Source organism: Pteropus alecto, unplaced genomic scaffold (genome assembly GCF_000325575.1).
Source record: "Pteropus alecto unplaced genomic scaffold, ASM32557v1 scaffold20, whole genome shotgun sequence".
Taxonomy (NCBI): Eukaryota; Metazoa; Chordata; class Mammalia; order Chiroptera; family Pteropodidae; genus Pteropus; species Pteropus alecto.
Genome location: NW_006436298.1, coordinates 7092668 through 7113915, shown reverse-complemented (window position 1 = coordinate 7113915; position 21248 = coordinate 7092668). Strand labels below are relative to the sequence as shown.

The 21248-nt window shown below is 36.6% G+C and overlaps 1 protein-coding gene and 2 pseudogenes across 5 annotated transcripts in view; 1 reads left to right on the top strand and 2 right to left on the bottom strand.

Annotated features, from left to right (window-relative positions):
* Window positions 1-3156: 3156 nt before the first annotated feature.
* The window catches only part of OCLN (occludin), a 43014-nt gene continuing 24922 nt past the window's right edge, over window positions 3157-21248 (bottom strand). For all 5 annotated transcript variants that reach the window (XM_006913117.3, XM_025047854.1, XM_015590297.2 and 2 more), the window contains exons 5-9: window positions 16711-16856; window positions 10740-10955; window positions 8893-9064; window positions 6554-6595; window positions 3157-5597 (exon numbers count right to left, since the gene is read on the bottom strand). In XM_006913117.3, the coding sequence (XP_006913179.1) occupies window positions 5496-5597; window positions 6554-6595; window positions 8893-9064; window positions 10740-10955; window positions 16711-16856 (678 nt within the window). In that variant the 3' untranslated portion in view covers window positions 3157-5495. The remainder of the gene's footprint in view (window positions 5598-6553; window positions 6596-8892; window positions 9065-10739; window positions 10956-16710; window positions 16857-21248) is intronic.
* Window positions 16044-16162, bottom strand: LOC112480816 (annotated as a pseudogene).
* LOC112480662 lies at window positions 19510-19623 on the top strand (annotated as a pseudogene).

Genomic DNA, 21248 nt, shown 5'->3' with positions numbered 1-21248 from the left:
TTTAAAATAGCGTGGTCAGAGGAGTCCTCACTAAGACAGTTGAGTCCACACTAAGACAGTTGAGCCATGATCAGAATGAGGGAAAGCATTAATGTTGATAACTAGGGAATAACTCTCCAGGCAAAGGGAGCTGCAAGTCCAAAGCCCCAAAGTGGAAACTCATTGGTGTGTTTGAGGGACTGCATGAGAAAGCAGTTAATGAGTGGTGGCAACCAAAATCAGAGAGGCGGGAGGCTCTGAGTACCATGAGAACTTTAGAGGGATGTTGATGGCTTGAACTAGGGTAGTGTGGCAGTGCAGCTAGTGAGAAGTGATTGGATTCTCAGTCTTGATAAAGTAGGTGTGTGTTATGAACAAGGAACAAATGACTCCAAAAATTTTTAGGCAAGCAACTGTAAGGTTGGAGTTGCAATTACTGAGAGGATATGGAGTGAGATCAGTTCAGTTTTGGAAAAGTTGTTTGAGATCCCTGCTAATACATGTGGTATTAAATACTAGCATTTCCCACACCTGAGAAATGAAGAGACAAGGCACCTCCAGAACACTGGAAGAAAGGTCCAGGAGAGGATGAGCAGAAAGGAACTGCAGGATCTGGAGCCTCTGCTCCGTCATCAGCATATGCTTCCCCTCTGTTGTCTATATTTATTGCTTTATTGGCACCCAAATCTTCCCGTGTGTTCTGCCCCCTCAGAAACATAAACAGAAGCCATCCTGCACAGTGGTGGAAAGAACAGACCTAAATTTAAAATTAGGCTCTGCTAACACTAGCTGCATGACCTCGAGCAAGTCACAATGCAAGTCTGACCTATAAAGTGGGGATACCTCCACCTACCTTACAGAGTTTATACATCTCAGTGGTAATTCCATAACCAGCTTATTGTTTAGTTTTAGTGTTGTCTTTAAAAGGGAGAGGAAAGGAAATTAGCGTTGCTCATTCTCTCCCAGTGCCACTTGCCTCCCATCTTTGCTCCCTGACATCTTTGTCTCCTTTATAGGACTCACACACAAACGTCACACATTTTCCTTTCCCTTCCATCCTCCATTCCTTCCCTCCACAAATTCCACACTTTCTCCTTTTACTTCTTTCCTTCTGTTCTGATTGGCCATCCTATTTCAAGATGGGATGCATTCCTAAAGGACAAACAGCCACAAACCCAAGCTCCAAGTTTCTCACTTATGTTTACTACCAATCAGTCTGGGAACTTTTCTTCTTTTTAACAGAAAACCAGGAAAAGGACAGAGGACTCCCCAATATATGTAAAGCATATTTGTGGAGAAGAGGCTGAATCATCCAGACTTTCCTCCATTGTAAAGTTTTCTCTGTATAGATTTTAGTTATAGATCTTGATTTAACTAGGAATGGTACTAAAGCAAACCAAAATATACATAAATCCATGGTAATCCCTTGCCATAATTATGACTGACACAATATTCTAATTGTGTATAAAGGATTAGAATAAAGAAATGATCTAACCTAGCCAAATGTTTCAACTTGTAAAACTAAGGGACAACTATAAGAATGGAATAATTTGTTCTTTGCCCATGGGTAGATGAACACCATCCATGGAGTTAGGAAATTCATGAACAGCTCGGTCAGTGAATCAAGCTGAAATTCAAGTGTACAACTTCAAAGACTGGTAGAAGTGAACCTGCCTATTCCAACACCTTTTGATGGAATTCAAACTATTCAAGACTCATTAAAAACTTCCAAAATTGCTTATAACAGCAATAATCCTTATCTTGATTTGCAAACTCTATTCTATCTTTTAAAGCATTTGTTCATTATCTGTGAATAGTCACAATGCCAAGCCTAATGTAGTTATGCCTAGAATTCAGAATTTACACCCTAAAGCTGCATCTCAGGACAAAGCATATGGGGACTGGGATGATACATAAAATTTTAAGACACAACTTGCTTTTTAAAGTTATTTAAAGTTACCTTCCGGCTTTGGGAAAGGTGTAACTGGCCATATTTATTATTTACTTTCTGACAAGGACTGGTCTAAGTCACATATTAACTACCTTCGTAACAACTATATTAAGTACAAATATCTCTTACAAATAAGCAAACTGAGATCACACAGCGAGTAATTTGTCCAAGGTCACATGGCAAGTAATCGCTGGAGGGCAAAGCAAGGACAACACATGCAGGAAAGAACTAGCAGGTCCTGTGGCAGCAACTAGGAATTTTTTGGTGACACCCTTCCATATGTTGTTGCAGTTGCATACACTCAAAAAATCAGTTATGTGTCCATGTTCTTTTTTCTAACTCCAAAGTGGCATTATTTTAACAGTGTTTTCTAAAACCTACCAGTTACTTGGGCATTTTTATTCCTGAAAACTATTCCCATTAGAAGACATATTAACAATATGAAACACAGGGAGGAATGAGATAGTCCTCCATCTAATTTATTTGTGCTTTCACACGAGAGAGGTTACATGGTGAATGGCAGAAGCATGAACTGCCAAGAGATTTTGAATTCTGATTCCTCCAGCTGAGTCTTTAAAAATGTCCAGGTGAGATACTTCCAATCCTGATGCTGAAGAAGGGAGAATGTGTTTGTTAGGAATTTCTGCACCCCAACTGTAGCTAAGATCTCTGGAGCCATGATTAAAGAACTCTTCTGCCTTGACCCTGCTTTACATATGTATACCCCATTCAGGTCGTTACAGATACCTCAGGTATTTCATATGAAGCGTTTCATGTAATTAAAAGTACTTAAAATGCACTCAAAATAGGATATTTTATTAATTGGGCAGAGCAATCCCACCTTACCCAGCTCACTAATTTATTAACAAAATCAAGCTAGAATGAGAGTATAGAACCTAATATTCAAACAGATGAAGATTCCTAGTTTAGTCACTTGCTATGCAGTACGTAACAATGAACCAGTTAATCCATCAGTTTCCTTATCTGTAAAAGGAGAGGAATGATTGCATGTCAATAGACTGTTGTAAGAATTAAGTGATATTTCATGTATATATGTGTATGCATATAAAATGTAACTTTTCCTATAAATACTAAAAGACTTTAATTTATTTCAAAGAATAAAAAGCACAAATGCCAAAATTAACACCTGTTATTTCTGGATGTTGGGTATGTGTATGTTTATAGTTTTCTGTATTTCTTTAAATTTTTCAAAGTAAATTAAAATATTGAACTTATCTACTTTTAATACAGAATCACACATGTAAGGAAATCATTTTAAGCAGTGAATCTTTATCAAATGGACCACATGTTTTCACAACAAAATCTTAGAACTATGATGTACATAAACAAAATCTTAGAACAATGATGTACATAAACAGAAAGGTCAGAGATGGAAGAGATCTCTGAAGTCTAATCTTATTTTCTAGTCTAGGAAACTGTTTGAATGGCTTTTTAAAGTTATATCCACCTAGTTAATGCCAACCCCTGATTCTGGCTCCTGAAGTGGTCTTTAGTAAGTGTAACATTTGAAAAATGATTTTCTAATTTTTTTATTTCAAAGTCCAATTTTATGGCAAAATTTTACAATGCAAACTTATGCTATTTGATTTCCTGCACTCAGCTGAGTGGTTTTGTCAGAACACTGGCAAGCTTGCCTTCATGAATTATATATACTGACTTCCAAGAACTAAAAATTAAAATTTAACAGGCACAAAAATCAGTTAGGCTGCTTGAGAGAGTTCTTACCATTTGGTGTGAATCCAAAAGGTGTAAAGAGCATCAACTACTTATTACCTTTTGTCATAAGTATGTATAGCACATGGAAAATTAAGAATTTCTTCAATTTGAAGAAATAAATCAGTGTTATAAAACATTATTTAAAAGTTTATCTTTGAAAAAGGATTCAGACTTGTATATTAAAAATTATATACTTGTAGATGAAAAAGAGGTTCTGTAATAAATCTGACAAGTCCAATGCTCATCAAAAATTCCCAACCAGGCAGGTCATGGTGGGTAGTCATGTACAAGGCATATAACTTCTCTAGTAAAAGGTTTATCTTTGACTTAAGCACTTAAGTTAACAAACCCACCTTCATATAATTTTCCTTATGTTCTTTCCTTAATTCTAAATATATAAAAGAAATTGCAAAGCTGTCATTCTTGGAGCATTTGAGATCTTGTTTCCTGGCATGTTGTCAGTTTGGCTCAAATAAACTTATATATAATTCTCTTCGGGTTTGTATGTTCCTTATGTTGACATACTTAAGTGTCCGAATTGCGTACTAATGATTAAAGATTATTCTTCGAAAATTTTCATAAAAGAAGAATTCTAAACTAGGGGAATAATCAATTGACTTGGCTAGTGTTATGCCCAGTATTATCAGCTAATTTTACTTTACTAATAAAAATGTCAATTAAAAAAAAGTGCTAATATTTAAGGGCACAATTTGAAATAATTTGGTGTTGTGTGGTATTGTATTTTCTACTTCTAGACAAATCGGCCTTCAGCTAAAGGACTGGGAAACAAGCAATCAGCACAGCACCCAAAATAGTTGAAAACAGTAACATAAAACTGCTGAATGTAGTTTTGTACAGCTTAAAATTAACAGCACTAATTACATCAAACAGGTATATTATAGAAAGAACACACTTGGTTTAATACCTTATAAAATATGTACAGAACTTGAACATTCCTGTAAGATACATTTCAAGTCACAAGTAAATTATACATGTAATTGGATATTCTGATATAATGAAATAGCCTAGTTTTTTTTTAAAAAAGCGTGTAAACCATAAAAGAGTAAAAAAGTATTTTAAAATATACAAGAAAATTCTAACCAATAGGTTTAAATTTTGATTTTTAAAAAGCAAATATATATTGATAATCTTTAAATTTCAATTTGTTGCTTTTACATGATCTTTATTACTGAGATAACATAAAACGATAAAAAGCTCTTTTAATCATTTGTATACAGAAAAAAAATCTTTAGGGAGTTTGGTAAAATGCAATATCCATAGTAGTTCAAATATGAAAGGCCAGGAACTTAATTAATGAAGTCATAAAACAGACTTAACCAAAACTGCAAGTTAGAAAACAAGCAGCTTCATGTCATTGAGGGACCCAGTTTCCTTATCTGGGAAAAAAAAAAAAAAAAAAAGCTTATAAGTAACAGTTATCTGAAGGGAGAATTCTGGGAGGATTAAGTGAGATCACTGACTGGAACTAATGAAGCACTAAGCCCTATCTGCCTAAGGTGTGAAAGGTCACAGCACAATCCACTCAAGGACCTTCCTTAAAGGTTTAAAAACCTCAATTTTTAATCAGGAACCAATGTTTAAAGCATAAAATCCTTAATTGGAGTTTTCATCTCAGTTGATTATCAAAAGCTATTTATAAAATGTTTCAAATACTGATGATAATAAACTGATGATATTAAAGCTACCAAAACTTTGTAATGATCACAAAGGTCTGGCCTCCCGGGTTAGGGTCCAAAGTCATTTTGCCTTCTGAGAACATTGCAGAGATGTCAGATACTTCTTAATCTCTCAATGTGGCATCTGCCTTCTACGTTTTCTGTCTATCATAATCTCCAACCATCTTCTTGATGTGTGACAATTTACTCTTCAACTGCTTGCAGTAATTCCTCTTATTTTTGTAATCTGCAGACTAAAAAGAAAAAAAAAACAGGTAAACTTAACAAAATAAAAAGAGTTATGTGTTAGCTGCTGGGAAGGCAGAGGTGAATGAAAAAAAAAAAAGTCATAGCACTGTTGGGCATGTTAAATGAAGTAACATGCATAAAGCACCTGGTAGTATCTCAAACCAGAAAAGCAACTGATTCTCTTTGCTCAATCATATCTTCGAACCTGAGTTTTAGAAAGGATACACTAATTTCTAATAATTTGTAAAGTGACCAAGAAAATTTACTAATCTTTTTGCTAACACATCATCTAAAAAAATCAGTAAAACAAAGTGGTGATATAATTTCACTTGGAAACGGGGACCTGAACATATGGGGAATGAGACAGGAAACTTTACTATATACGCTTTGAAACTTTTGCATTTAAAATCATGATGTTTTGTAATTTTTTTCTTAAAAACAAAAAATATTTTAAGTCAAGAAAGACTGATAACGGCAAGTGCTGGTAAGGATATGGAGCATGAGGAATTCACACTGCTTGGTGGGAATGTAAATGGGCACAGACCAGGAAAGCTGTTTGACAGTACCTACCCAAAGCTGAACACACATTTACCCAATAAGTCTGCTATTTCATGCCTAAGTATGTACCTAACAAATGTGTATACAAAATTCAGCAAGCTACACTTTATCTTAATAGGAGCCCTTGGCCTCACAGCATGCTAGGAACTAGTAACTTATGGTTTGTATACTTTTCTGTATGTATATTTCAACCATAAAAAAGTTTTTAAAAATCAGTATTGGCTGTAGCTGCAAACAACTGAAATTAAGGTCCTAACTTCTCAGTAATAGTTTGTCTTCCAGTTATTGGGTCTTTTGTCTTTAATCAGTGCATGTGAGACAAGCTATTCATAATCATTCTAAAGGTTAAATGAAAAACACATAAAAATTCTTCCTAAAAGAATCATACAGTTAGGATACTTACTCCCTTAACTTGCTTCAGTCTATTGTATTCATCAGCAGCAGCCTATTAATAAGAAACACAAAAGAATATGTTTAACGGGGCATTTTCTCTTTCAAAAATAACATATTGATACTTTATTTTGAAGCTAAAACTTCCAAAAATACAGGAAATTAAAATAACGAAGTCTTAAAGCTCTTAAAACTATTATGGTCAGCAGGAGGCCTGAAGAAATCCAGTGAAGAGAAACTGATGACATAATTCTTACATTCCATTTGCATAGGCAGGTAACTATTTTTATTTGTTCTGCTGCCTCTCATCTCTCAAGTCCAAGTGCCACGCTGACCCCAAGGGGTCTTTTGTAAAGCACAGCTTTGATCAGGTTATAGTCCATCATAAAACTTGTCAGACTTCCCCGTAAACTCCTCTACTAATCTAACTTCCAGTCTTAGCATTCATCATTTGTAATTCCTTTAAAAAAAGTTAAGTACCTTAATGCTTCCAGATTTCTATCACGATCTCCTTATGGCTGTATGTATGTGCCCCTCCCCAATTTTGTCTGGAGAATCTGTAATGTTACCTCTCAGTGAAGCCTCTCCTAGACTCTTCAGGCCTTCAGACCTTAATTCCTTCTCTGAGTAGTTATAGTACTTTCTACACATAATGTGAATATGGCATTAGTCATACTGTCTAAGTTGTTTAGATGTCAGTTTCTCTCTCAGAATATGAGATCTTTGAGGGCTGACACAGGATTTCATTTATCTTTCTAACCTCAGAACTTCCACATCATTAAGGACACAATAATGGTCAATAAATGTTCACTGAATTGAAAATGTTCTATGACAACACCAAACAAAAGCCATAAAAGAAAATAATAGTTAAATCAAACTATATAAGCAGCAAATACTTCAAATCTGAAAAGCAGATCACCCCAATGAAAAATGGCAAAGGGTACTTCATGAAGTGAATATAAAGTTCTAATACATACATAATGTGATTTTTAAAAGTTTATACTAATAGCTAAGACACAAGGCAGTAATTTTTCGGGCACTAAGTATTAGTGAGATGTGGGTCAGATGAGTCCTCTAGAGCATCAATAGTGGAAATGCAGTTGATATAATCTTTCCAGAGGGGAGTTTTACAAGAAAAATTTAAATGTATATAACCTCTCACTCATTCAGCAATTTCACATTCTGGAATTTGTTTTAGCTAGATAAGCAGACAAGTGCACAAAGATGGAGAGGTTCACCAGCATACTCTTGGTACTACTAGGGGTGGTGTGTGAGACAAGAAATAAACATACCTCAAGTCTGTTCACAGAGTAAATTATGGCAAAGCATAAAATTGCAAATTGTGTAGCTATTTTTAACACATAAAAATATTTTTTTCAGTAAGTAGATCTTTATTATTAACATGAAACAATAACCATAAGCTACTGTTGAGTAAAAAAGCAGGACATAAGCAGTGCCAGAAAACATTTAAAAAGAAAACCTCCCACAATAATGGGGTATATCAAAGAGACAAAATGAAAGAGTTCTCAATGGTCAAAGATATAACAAATTGAACAACAAAATAGAGTATTTAGAAGTAATTACAGGTCGAAGTATAAAATAGATATCTGTAAGTCCATACTGATATAAATGATTGACTAAATAAATAAATGGGAAGAAGTGACACATTTACCATGCAGAAGAATTCCAAATAATTTGTGTAGTACACCGCCTTTAGAGAGCTGGAGCATAATTCCCCATTCTTTCAGTGTGATCTATGCATAGTGACTTCCTTCCATAGAGTACAGTATGGAAAGGGAGATTCAAAAGAAAGAGTAACTTTACATGGACAAACACTACCTCAGCCAGGGGATCAAGGGGAAAAGAACCCAGACCATAAACTATTTTTGAGTAAAAAAAAGCAGGAAAGATATAAGTAAAACACACGATTTTTTATCAAAGACTGTGAGTCTAAGTGTACTTTTCACACAGGGGATATTTTAACAACTAATATTTTGGTAACACCCAGGTGGTAGAATTTAAGGCAATTTATTTTTGTTTGCAATTCTAGATTGTTTGAACTTTTTACAGAAAAAATGAACCATGTGTATAAATAGAAAAAGTAATAAAGCTATTTTCTTTTAAATAGGAAGAGATATATGTACAGAGATTGCCTTGTAATTCTTAACTGCGTTAGTACACGCTTCAATTTGGAAGGGCTTTCATCCAAGACTCAATTTCAATTATTCCTCAATGAAATTATAGTTTGATAATTACTAGCAAAATCTGTATCAATGTTGGTATAAAGGATACTGTATCTCCATAGATCGAATAAAATTACATTTAATATAAAATTATCAAGTTTTAATTTACCATGTACTCTTCACTTTCTTCTCTATAGTCATCCAGTTCTTTATCCAGACGGGAGAGTTCTTTGTTGATGTCATCAAGTTCTGCTTGTAAGAGCTTGTATTCCTGCAGGCCAGTGTCAAAATTTCTCTTATAGAGCTGTCTTTGTTGATCTGAAGTGATAGGTGGATATTCTCTAAAAGTTGAGTGAAAAAATGATTATTTATGCATCCTTAGCTGACATAAAATCTAGTGTTTCTTCCTCAAAGATAATAAAGCTGATGGGATGTGGAGAATGACATTCTCTTGTTTTCTTTTTGTAGCTTATGGGGAGATGAAAGTGAGATGCAAGTAAGTTCTCTTAAGAGGGATTATACTTTACACATCACCGCTCATGTTCTTTAAAAAACTATGCCTACATAATCTTTAACTTTAGAAATAATGTAGAAAATCTTTTATAAAATTTAAGGTTCAAGTCACAGAAGCTCATTCTGAATATACAACATGACAATGGAATACTTATGTTTAATGTCTTAAAACTGGAATTCTGGAACACAAAGTACACTGTCATCACTGAAGTGGCAGAGCAGCCAACTAGCAGTTGGCTATTTTCTGCTACCACCTATACTATTCAGACTGTTTTGGGGTAATTTTTTTTTGTGGGGGAGAGGTCTTGGTCTTGTTTTTCCTAAGTGGAAATAGCTTACTTTTAGTCCTTTGATTATAAAAGTAGACATTAAATGTACATGTGTAAAAATGCATGCACATTGTACAAGTAATCTGGCAGTGTATTAAACTATGAAAAATACCCTGAAACTCTGTATCACTTTTATCTCTAAATACACGAGCTATCTTTTACATATAAAGGTAATGCTATTCACCAATAATCCATCGAGGAATTATTCTGAATTGTTTCACAAAACTAAAGAATTTCATAGCAATATGGAATTTCAAATTTTAGATCTAAGTCAGTCTAATATCTTCATTTATAGAGGGGAGAAATTAAAGGACTTGTTCAAAAGGGAAACAGGAATTCAGGACTTCTTAAAGTTTCCATTTAAATTTTCCATAATAGAAGTTAGGCAAATATTTTACGGATAGATAGCTAACCTAGGCCAAAATCTCTTGGTGGGGAGAGGGTAAGATGCAGTAATGAGAAGCACCAGTAAGTAGGAGATTTCAAACTATGCATGCCCCACCCATTCCTCCTAACATCTTGAGAAACAATGTTTTGATTACCCACCATTCACATCACTAATGTTTCTGATTTGTTTCCCATTCCTCAGAATACTTGGGGATAAAAAGGCTACACATCAAACATGAGTATAGTTGGTGATGGACTGTAACACTGACACACAAAGGAACTTAACCTTAGCAAGAACACTAAATTGTTAGCTCTTGTTTACAGAACTGCTTACCAAAGTCCTTTGGACTAAACCATAAAAGAACCTCTGGTCTCATCGTGAAACTTAACTTAAAAGTCAATTCCAAAGGAAAGCCATAGCACCATAGTTTGGGAATTTTATAATCAGCAAAAAAAGTTCCTCTATACTTGTATTTTATTTATTTGAAAGAACTTTCTTGAGTGACTATTGGTAAAAGTGAGAGCCCTAGTGAAGTTTATCAGCCATTTTGTAGAGGATGTTGAAAGTATTTTTAAGACATGGTTACAGCCAAACATCTCTCTTCCACGTCGATCCTTCCAAGAGTACTAAGAAAAAAACATAACGAAAAACTGTCTCCAGTCCTAGTTGGCAAAGAATGGAATTACACCATCCGCCCCCGTTTAGCAGGCAACGACTCTAAAACCTGGTTGGCCCACGCTAATAACAGATGTTCATGTGGTTCCAGCAAAAGAGGCGACACGGTACCTGATCCAGTCCTCCTCCAGTTCATCACAGGACTCGCCGCCAGTTGTGTAGTCTGTTTCATAGTGGTCTTGCTCTGGTCTCCTTGACTTTCCTGCTCTTTTCTTTGTGGGAGGCCTTTTTGAAGGTGTTTCCAAGTTACCACTGCTGCTGTAGTGAGGCTGCCTGAAGTCATCCACAGGTGAAGTCACTGGAAGCTCCTGAACCACTTCGGGCACCCTAATAAAACAGGAATTATTTTTCTATGATCACTAGGTACACGACAAGCTTTTGCCAGTGCACTATAATCACCAAGGGCAGCAACAATAAGCATTAGGAGGCATCTATGAGTGGGTGCATTTACTCTGGCAGTTCATATGCTCAACAGCGAGCAGACCCCTAGTGTCCTAGTGTTCTGCATTCAGTGTAGCACCAGCTCACATCTTCTAACACACACGAGTAGCGTTAAGGTTCCTACATAAGGGGAGCCCATTTGTAAATCTTCTAAGTAAAATGGAGCTAAGATTTCACTTTAGGAAGTTCAAGCTGTTTTGGAAGACGTGTTTACCTGACCCAGGGACATACTCCACAAAAGGCTGTCAGGGACATAATGGTCATAATTCTTTTCTACAGGTTCTTCCAGTTCCATGGAATGCTGAGTGGGGAAAGGAATGCACAGACATCGCTAGCTTTGGAAGCAGACTCTCAGAGACAAGCTCTTCGTAATATTAAATTTAGGCTCCTATAGATCAATTCTCTTTTCACAATATAATCTCAAAAAACTACAAAAACCAAAAATTTTAGCTAAAAAACTAAAATCCCCAAAACTAAAAAGCTTTATATTGTAAAAATGAAAGAGCTCATTAAGACTTCTTTAAAATTGCTATGTTGATCCTGAAGCCACACGAAATGAATGGAATGGAAGGGTTACCATCACCCTTATTTGCCTAATGCAATTGTTCAATATTGCGTCAGATTTTTAATTGCTTATAATGTTTCTGCCACAAGCTTAAAAACAAAGCGTAACATGGGATAAAATACCAAGAGCTGTGGCAACTGTATACCACTTCTGAGTAACAGAAATGCAAAGCTTAACTTTCTCCCAGAGCAGAGCTGGAGAAGGTCAAGAAGAGAAAGGAAAGGAAGACAAAGAAAATGTCTGAGACTTTTCAATACCAGCCTTGCTATTCAAATCAACGACGACAGACGTCTGTCGATTTTTATTCTTTCAACTTACCACAACTGTAATCTTGAGCTTTATCTACGAGGTTTACTTTTTTTCCATGTGATCCAGAACTGCTTGGTTCTAACTGCTGTCAAAGTCTTAGATTTCTAATCACATTTATTAATTTCCTGTAGACTCCTAAAACTCTGTGTATGTGTGAGTATAAATGGGGGTGGTGGTGGTATTTATTTCTTTCTAAATTTATGCAGGTTAACATGGCTTTGTGTGCTATGTTAATGATACTTCTAAAGGAGGGAAAATGTGACTTTCTCCGTGGGTCAATAATTAAACAAGTTCCTAGATACTCTGCCAAAAGTGCAGGTACTAATGCATGCTTCTTGCTTTGAGGTGACAAACAAAACATTTAGAACACAGTGGGTTTATTTGAGGGGGTGGGGGACAGAGGGAGAGGAAGCTAAAGGGCAAAAGAAATTAGAAAAAAAGAAAACATTAAAGCAGGCTTCCTCCCATAATTTTATTAGACATTGATATTATTAATCTTTACTATTGATTTTCCACCTCCCCTCTTTCCCATGCTCTTTGAAACGCTAAACAGTAACATACCTGATATGGCATAAAAGCTAAAAACAAAATGCTTAGCAAGAAAAATATAAATAAATTTAAGAGACAGGGAATATGTACACTCTCAATAATCTTCAAGCTTACTTTTACATATAATAGGATAAGGTATCTCAAGACTATAATATAATTTGATCCTATTAGATCAAAATCCTCATAACCCACCGTATACTTTCCTCAGCATCCAACTCAGTCTCCTAGGTTAGTTAGCCCCTTTGTAGCTTTTGGATTTATTTTCTATTCATTTGTTTTATTCTCAGGTAAACACCCTCACATGCCTTTGCTGCTCTTATTCTGCCCTGACTCTCAGTATAGTTATTGTGCACTTTCTCCCGCCCCTGTTAGTTTGCAACCTCCATGAGAACATTGACTTGGTATTCCCAGGGCACCTGGCCCGGAACTGTGTGCATGGCAGGTGTTCAAGGTAATTACTAAATTGAAAACACAGCCACAAGAATCCTCTTTTCTGATGACACCCAGTATCAGCGAGGGAAGAAAAACAATGTATGAGCAACATCAGTGTCATGACTGTCAGAATGGTGTCCATTATATACATGATATTTTAGAACTGCCACAGTTTGGGGGTGGAGGGGGGAAATAACTAAGCCTTGCCAAGAAGAGAATTCCATCTTAAAGGCCCGGAGGGTGACAGTGACCCAAAAAAGGCCAATCAGAGTCTTTCCAATAGGTGTTATGTAAGCTTTGGGAAGGTAAATTCTATTTTCTGAACCCTGGACTGGAAGATCAACCTAGCTTGGGGAATGTGCATGACCACACTGTTACAATAGAAGCTGCACTAAGAATAAAGACAACGTAGCAATAAGAGCTCTGATATCTTCTGAGTCCCTGGATCACGCTATGCCTGGGCCTTATATGAACCAGTGAATTCCTACAACTTGCACAATAGTCCTAACAGATTACTCTACCGGCCTATTTGCTACTACCAAACAATGGTCTCATTTGGCACTCTAAGGTTGTCATCTTGCCTTGAAAGATGTCTGCAAGTGTCAACACTCAACTTCCTTGATTTATTAAGATTAATTCACCCTGGGTATAGACAGGATAGAGGGAGTATACCTAACAGAGCTCTCACAAATTTACTAAAAAGGGTGAAAAGTCAACCATCTTCAGCTAAATTTTGCTGTCTCCTAATCCAGGATAAATTCTAACTGCCTTGAAATTCCAAAGTATAGGACATTACAATGAGCAAAAGGAGCCAGACACAAGAGTAATTACCATACGATTCCATTTTATAAGAACCCCAATAACAAGCAGAACTAATAAATGGTTGACAAGCATCAAAATGGAGGAGGGTATCGATGAAGAAAGGGCATGCGACAGCTTTTGGAATGCTTGAAATGTCTCTTTTGGAGTAGTGGAGGTTACTTCGGTGTTCTCATATGTGAAAACTCATCAGGCTATATGTTCAAGATTAGTGCTCTTTACTGCGTGCATGGTATGCTTTTGGGGAAAATAAATCTTAGTCTTGAGATACCTTATCCTTAACATGGACCTCATACATAATGTTCTCATTCTAATTCCTTCTCTATCTACTACAATAGCAAGTAGAAGTCCTTGTGGGTCTAGTAAACTTGTGGGTTACTAGAACCTTCAAAAAAGCCTGAGGAAATGTGATTTAATGTGCATCCCTACCTCGTCTGAGTAGATGCACTCTGAATGCTCCATAGCACTCATACTCTGTCATGGACAACACTTGACAATTTCTATTACTCCTGAGAGGCTACAAGCATCACATCAGGTGCTGTGGGAGATACTGTAGCATTTGTATCCCTCAACACCATTCCACTTCTCCCCTTCTTTTCTTTTTTAAAATTAAGCATCACATTTGCATTTCTGAGACCTTCAAAAAAGTTCTGGGGTATAGATTGGGAGTATAAATTGGTACTTTTGAACACATCTATCAAAATGAAATACTCCATTTTCTTTAGCCCAGCAATGCTGATTTTGATATTTCTTCTTCCAGATACTTTCATGTATGTGCAAAGTGATAGATGTACAAGTTTATTCCCTATAGTAGTTTGTAATTGTAAAACGTTGGGAAAAACCGTGCATCGATATGGGATTAATAAAATAAATTATTGATGGAATATTATGCAGCTATAAAGCAGATCAGCAAACTTTTTGTATACCAATATAAACAATCTCCAAGATACACTGCTAATAATGCATTTAATATGCTAGTATTTTTAAAGGAATAAAAACAATATATACATTTGGCCAGCATATTTATTTAAAAACAAGCTCTGGAAGGATATAAAAGACACCGGTAACAATAGCTGCCTCTAAAGGAGAGGAAGTAGGTACCTTTCGCCCCTTTTAAATTTTACATTATCAATGTATTGCCTTAGTCAAGAAAAAATTAGATTTCTACATTGTTCCAAATGAATTTGTGAAAATATGGAGGATAAGGGACAATGCCAGTCTGTTTCCAAATTCCATTCCAGGATAATAATAAAATCTATTATCTTCAAAGTTAACTGATTCCACAGTTAACTCAGCTGCTGGTGTCATCTAATGGGGTTCCAGGCACTCAAACTGTATACTCAGAGTGGATCTCTATATGACCCGGCCCACAAAATGAGGGTACAGGGTTGGAGATAAAACTTTGAAGCAACAAAAAAAGGTTTCCAGCAGAAAACTTTTACACCTTGAACTTAGAACAATCAAATTAGCTAAAGGGAATGTTTCTTTTTTTAGTCTATAAAGAAATTTGGAGTTCTAGAATTATATATAGCAACACTAATTTATCATCCTTAGGTAAAAATTACATCCAAGTCCTCAGTAACACCTCCAACATCCTTCTCTCACTAGTCATTAGGCTTTAGGGCAAACTAAAACCACAAAGGGGATACCATTTCAATAACTACAATGGCATGTACTCTAGGCCAGAAACTCACTGTGAAGATTTTTACAATATACATAAAACAGAACCTAGAGGCTTTATCAGCAATACGGAGGATTTAGCACAGCAAAGGAGATGTCAGAAATCTTGAATTCGAATGAAGTCTAGTTTAATAAAAATGTATGTGGATAGGATAGCTGAGTTGAATAATAAGCAATCTTCTCTTTCTACTGAGGAAAGAGTAAAAATAGGAAAAATGTAAAATGAAGTCATTTTAACCAAGCTGCTAAATTATTTAACATTATGAAGCTTGAGGTATGAAGAAATGATTCTTTTTCTTGTCTTAACTAGCCTGGAAACTTAAACTTTTGAACTTTCCAGTCTTAAGTCAATACTTAGATAATATACCAGTTCATTGTGGGTCAATGCTTGGATATAACAAATCTGCAGATAATCCTCTGACCACCCACTAAAGGACTCAGGACATGACCAGACCTCCAGGTGCCTATCCTCCAGATAATCCAGACTGCTTGACATCTGACTGATAACTATGCTGGACCAAGGGCTTCTCCAAGGGCTAAGAACACAGGACTGATTATTCTCAAGGATGTGACTTTTACTGTAAGAACTTTCAACTTTTCTTTCTTTCTTTTTTTTTTAACACCTACAGCACCTGGTCTTCCTAGGTGGTCTCCCATCCAAGTACTAACCAGGCCTGACTCTGCTTAGCTTCCGAGATCAGACAAAATCGGGCACATTCAGGATGGCATAGCAGTAGACAAACTTTTCTTCCTTATTTGGAACATTTCTAGGTTTTTGCCTAGCTGTGTTTCCAGTCAGCAAACTCTCAGACCCTTGAGTAAATTTTCATCATTTATTTCTAGCCAAAGCCTCCCAATCTTCATGCTTAGTCAACACTCTTAATAGATCTAATAATAATAGGCAAAAGGAGAGACTGGAAAATGCACTTAGCTATGCTATCAGTCAGCAACATCCTTTCACCTATACCTAAACACAAAGCCAGAAGTAGGAAATAGAACCACATTCCCAGAGCGAAAGAGCCTAACCTATCCTTTATCTATTATATCATCAAGAGAAAAGCATTTTCAGCTTAGAAAGGGAAGAGGACCCCACCAACTCACAGCCCCAGCCTCCTTATCTTCCAAGTAACCCTAGGTGTCTATGTACAATGCAAAGATCAGTCTCCAGCCTTTATGTAAATTGTTGGAAATTTTTTTTAAGGCAAATGATACAACACAGTAACTGGCTTATAAACATGTGCAAATTCATTTTTTAGACTCACTCTATCAGAAGAAAATGCTACTTACGGTGTTGATTTGTAGGAAGACTCTGGATACGACCGCTTGTCATTCACTTTACCATTGGAAGAGTAGGCCGTGGGGCTGTATACCCTCTCCACATAGTCAGAAGGGGGAGGAGGCATGTCTTGTGTGCCGGCAGAAACGTTTTTAACCTAAAGAAACAGCCCCAAGAGACACAGGTATTATTTAACCTGTAATTCAAAGGGAGAAGAAATAAAAGAAAAAAATATAAAATGATCTAATATTTGTTGGGCTCATTAAATACTACTAACCTGTAATGAATGCCTTGTTATTATTAGTGTTAAGAGTCAAATTGGTATTTTTGCAAACACATAAATGGTACTATTAGTTTAACAAGGCCGGAAGGAATTTCAAAGAAAAAAAAAAATCCCAATTACCTGATTCTCATCCTGATGTGACTGGTAAAATAATTACCCATGGTAATTGCTCTTCCCCCGTATTAGGAGGATTAATCTCATTTTATTTAGGCTAGGTCTGTGTTAGGATGAGAATTTTAATTTCTAACAAGTTCTGAGGTAGCTGTTGTTATGAGCACCATACTTGAAATACCACTTTGCTAGGACAAAGTACTTTGGTTCTTAATGCATTCACCCTAAACTGGAATGTTAAAACCACAGAAATTAAGTAGCTCAAACTGATCTCTGCTATAGCTCTTTCATGAGATTTGTTCACTCTCCCTACCATACACAGTCACAACATCGTTGCTTTCCCTCTCTACTTTCCTATTCCAGCCTGAGATAAAAGTGAACTTGTCCTAAGAAGGAATATGTATTAGAAATTATACTTTGCTAACATGAAAAGTTTCCCATAGAACCTTTGGGAGAAAAATTTAAATATAATAAGCATAGCCAATTAGATTCCCAACATTGTTAGAGTTCATGAAATAGATCTAACACTTTAAATTTCACCTAAAAATCTTTACATTATCTATTACTCTACAATTAATAAAAAAAAAATAACTGCTAATCTCAGATAAGTCATTGAATTGTTGTTTCAAAGTAAAGAAATAAAATAAAGTGTGGGGAAAAATTAAAAATAACTCCACAAATTATTTCTGTGAAAAAGAGCGACTTTTCGAAAATAGTGAGGGTGGGACTGGTTTAGCTTGATGATGAGGGCAACGGCGTCCGATTACCTAGGCTTACTCCAGATCTGCCAACTACAAGCTCTAGGGAGCCTCAGTCAGCTCATCTGCAAGAAATAGGGAAGCTACCTACTTTATAAAGTTGTTTTGACAATTAAATGAGATGACAAGGTATTACATTTAGCACAGTGTCTTTAATGAACATAGTAAAAACTCAGAAGATGTTGGATTCTGGAATTAAAACCATTGGATCTAAACAAAGAATTTTTAAAGTATTTGAATGTGACAGCAGACTTTTAATTGGATTATTTTGCTATTATGAATCCTTGCAATTATGTTCGGCATCAATACAGTGTATTTTCCTGCAACGCACACACTTTACGTCTTGTTTTCGGTTAAGCATGGCATTACAAAGACGACTTGCTCCTTTCCTATCACTGCAATATCACATACCAAGGATATTTATTTACCCACCCCTCTAAGTACATAGAGGCCTTTTTGATTGTTTGATATTCCCATGAGTCGGAAAGGAATGGAATCATTTCCTCCTGAAAGTGGAGTTTGGCAGCAACTGGGAAACCAGTAGGTGGGTTGCCAGGGAGTGTGCTTAGATCCCACCACAGGGGGGACGGGTGGGAACCATTCTTAGCTCCCACTGAATTCCTTAGGACTTGACACCATCACCAAGCTGCAAAGGCGAATGTTCTGCCAAGCCAAAGGTCTAATCTTATTCTGGAGACTTCATCGGAGTTTAAAAAGTCTTCCTTTTCTTAAAAACCCACTTAACATTTCTCCAGGTTCTCTCCTCTTCACAACTTTAGCAGAGTTTGCAAAGCTGAAAGATTTCCTATGGACTCTGGCAAACTGGAAACCAAAACCTTGCAAAAAAGGTGCCTGGGTGTCCTTGTAGAGACATGACTGCTTGGAATGGAATGTCCTCCCTCCTTTCTTTACCAGCTAATCCTTAATTAGGCTTCAAGTCTTGGCTCACTACCAAATAGTGGTAGTGCCTCCACTTCCTGAAGGCCTTCCACCTGTGGGTGAGGCACCTACCTGTCTTCCTACCTCCCCAAGCACCTGTGCATACAAACCTCTCACCAAAGCACTCATGCACTGCGGAACAATTGTTTACACACAGTATGATGGCTTGCTGCCATAGCTCTAACTGCAGTAGGTAGTACACTGTTCTTAAAGCCACCACTGTCTGCCTGCTTACAATGTGCCCAATACTGACCTGATAGATCATTTAGTAGGTACAACCTTCCAGGTAAATGGTATTATTCCCTTTTCAGAAATGAGGAAGCTATGGCTCACAGGGCTAGACCACTTTCTCAAGGACCTACATCTAGTAAATGGTAACATGGGATTTACATTAAATATAGGACTCACTCAAAGGCCTCTGCTACAACCCACTGCCTCTCTCTGGGCAGTCTCCTACGTTCCTCTCTGGGTCCCCAAAGCCCAGCACAATACCTGGCACAAATCAGGAATCCAGAGTTTACCGCATAAAGGTTACCTCTATCTATTACCTGCGATTGACTTCTAACATCCAACATCTCATCAAATGAGCTGCTTTAAGGTGACCTTTATCTCTTAGAATCAGCAGGACTAAACTAGTTTGTTCACTGACTTCACCCTCCAGCACAGGTCTTTTGTTACTTAAACCTTTTTTATAGATATGCACAAAAAATCCTGAGGCAGTGCTTGCTTTGGCAGAATATATACTAATACTGGAACAATATAAAGAAGATTACTTATTAGCACAGCCCCTGTAAAGGGATGACATGCACATTTGTGATGACTTCACATTTGTAAAAAAAAAAAAAAATCCCAGATAGACTCAAAGATGAATAAGAAATAGCGTATGTCCTTAAAAAGAGCTTAAGAGTCTAGAGGCAGAGGCAAAACATATTTGTAAAATAAGGAGTAAGGTCATTTTCTTTTCCTTTTTATGCGTCACTTTAAAAAGCTAAAATATTACTTTATCAAACAGTACCAATGCAAAGTAATGATAAAGCTGCTGCTTTGAAAGGACAGTAGAAGAGAGGGGGAAGCCCCAGTGAGGGTGACCTGGTATTAGTAACTTACACACGGAGTCCTCACCCTGTGTCACCTACTATGAGAAAAGGGATTTCTGAGCTTCACTGTTATTTATTACTGATAGGATCTCCAGCCAGCCCACAAAACTGGATGATGTAGCTAATGTTCTTTTAAAAAACACACAAACAAAACCTCCGCTATTTTAATAACTATAACACATAAAGTGTGTTTAAAGATTTAGAACCTGAGAAAAACTAGCCTTCATTCTAAACAGCAAATGGTGAACAATATTCTTCAAGTGACTTGAGAACAGCTCTAAGAAATTAGAGGCAGAAGCGAAAACACAAATTAAGGAAATTTGTCTTCTCCTAAGTTTGAGAGTCAATCATTCCAGAAACCAAATGCTGGAATTGTTGATCTCCAGCAGAGGGGACCCTGGGTGGCTGCTCTAGTGCTCCTACCCCCAGGGCCTTCACAGAGGAGGGCGCTGCAGGCAGCAAAAATCCACACGTCTGAGCCCAAGCCACTTCGCTTATCTGGGATCTGCTTGAGGAGTTCCTCTTCTTAGTGGCACCCACGCCCCATATGTAGAACATAAGACAGCAGGAGAAAAGATGGACATGCTGAGGAGAAATACACCTAAGCAACCAAAGAATGACTCAGATTCACTCTTGAGACTAAATTCAATAAGCACTCACACAGACCTTGCTTAAGAAATACGAATAATTTAGGGCAAGAAAGTCGCAGGAAAAGATTCATATTCCAATCAAGAAAAGAACTAAAGTGTTTCTGAAATGTCAAAATGAAATGAGATTTCTGGTCAAGATGGAGAAATAAAATATTGTATGCCAACTGTAATTGAAATTTTTTTAAATTATTATAAAAAATGAAATGAATTCAAGTGAAATAATTTCAAAAATTCTTCACAGGGGGTAATTATGAGGATAAAATTTTATTCAAAATTGAATTACACTCAGAAGTGTTCTGCTTATGTCACTTGTGAAAAAAACTTTTGTAACATCTAACACTCCTTTGAGAGTTAATGAAAACATCCTAAATCCCTGTGGGGTGCCAAAAGGAGAATAAAGAGGGTGGCTCTAGAGCAGCTCTCCTTCAGCATCTGTCATCATTGTGCCTTCCTCACCTGGGACCAAGATGGATCTACATAATCCTGTGTGTGAATGCTACTGACTCATGAGCAGCCTCCTACCCTGACCCCTGTAAGTCAGAGATGGAATAAAAAGGTCAAACATGTTTTAAGTCCCTTCGAAAGAAAATCTCTCCCCCAAAACAAAGTTTGGAGAAAACGCTTCTCTCCATGCAAAACGATTTCATATGTTATTTGGAATTAAGACAAGCAAAAAGGAGTAATGACAGCCATTCCCTATTTTGGTCCTTT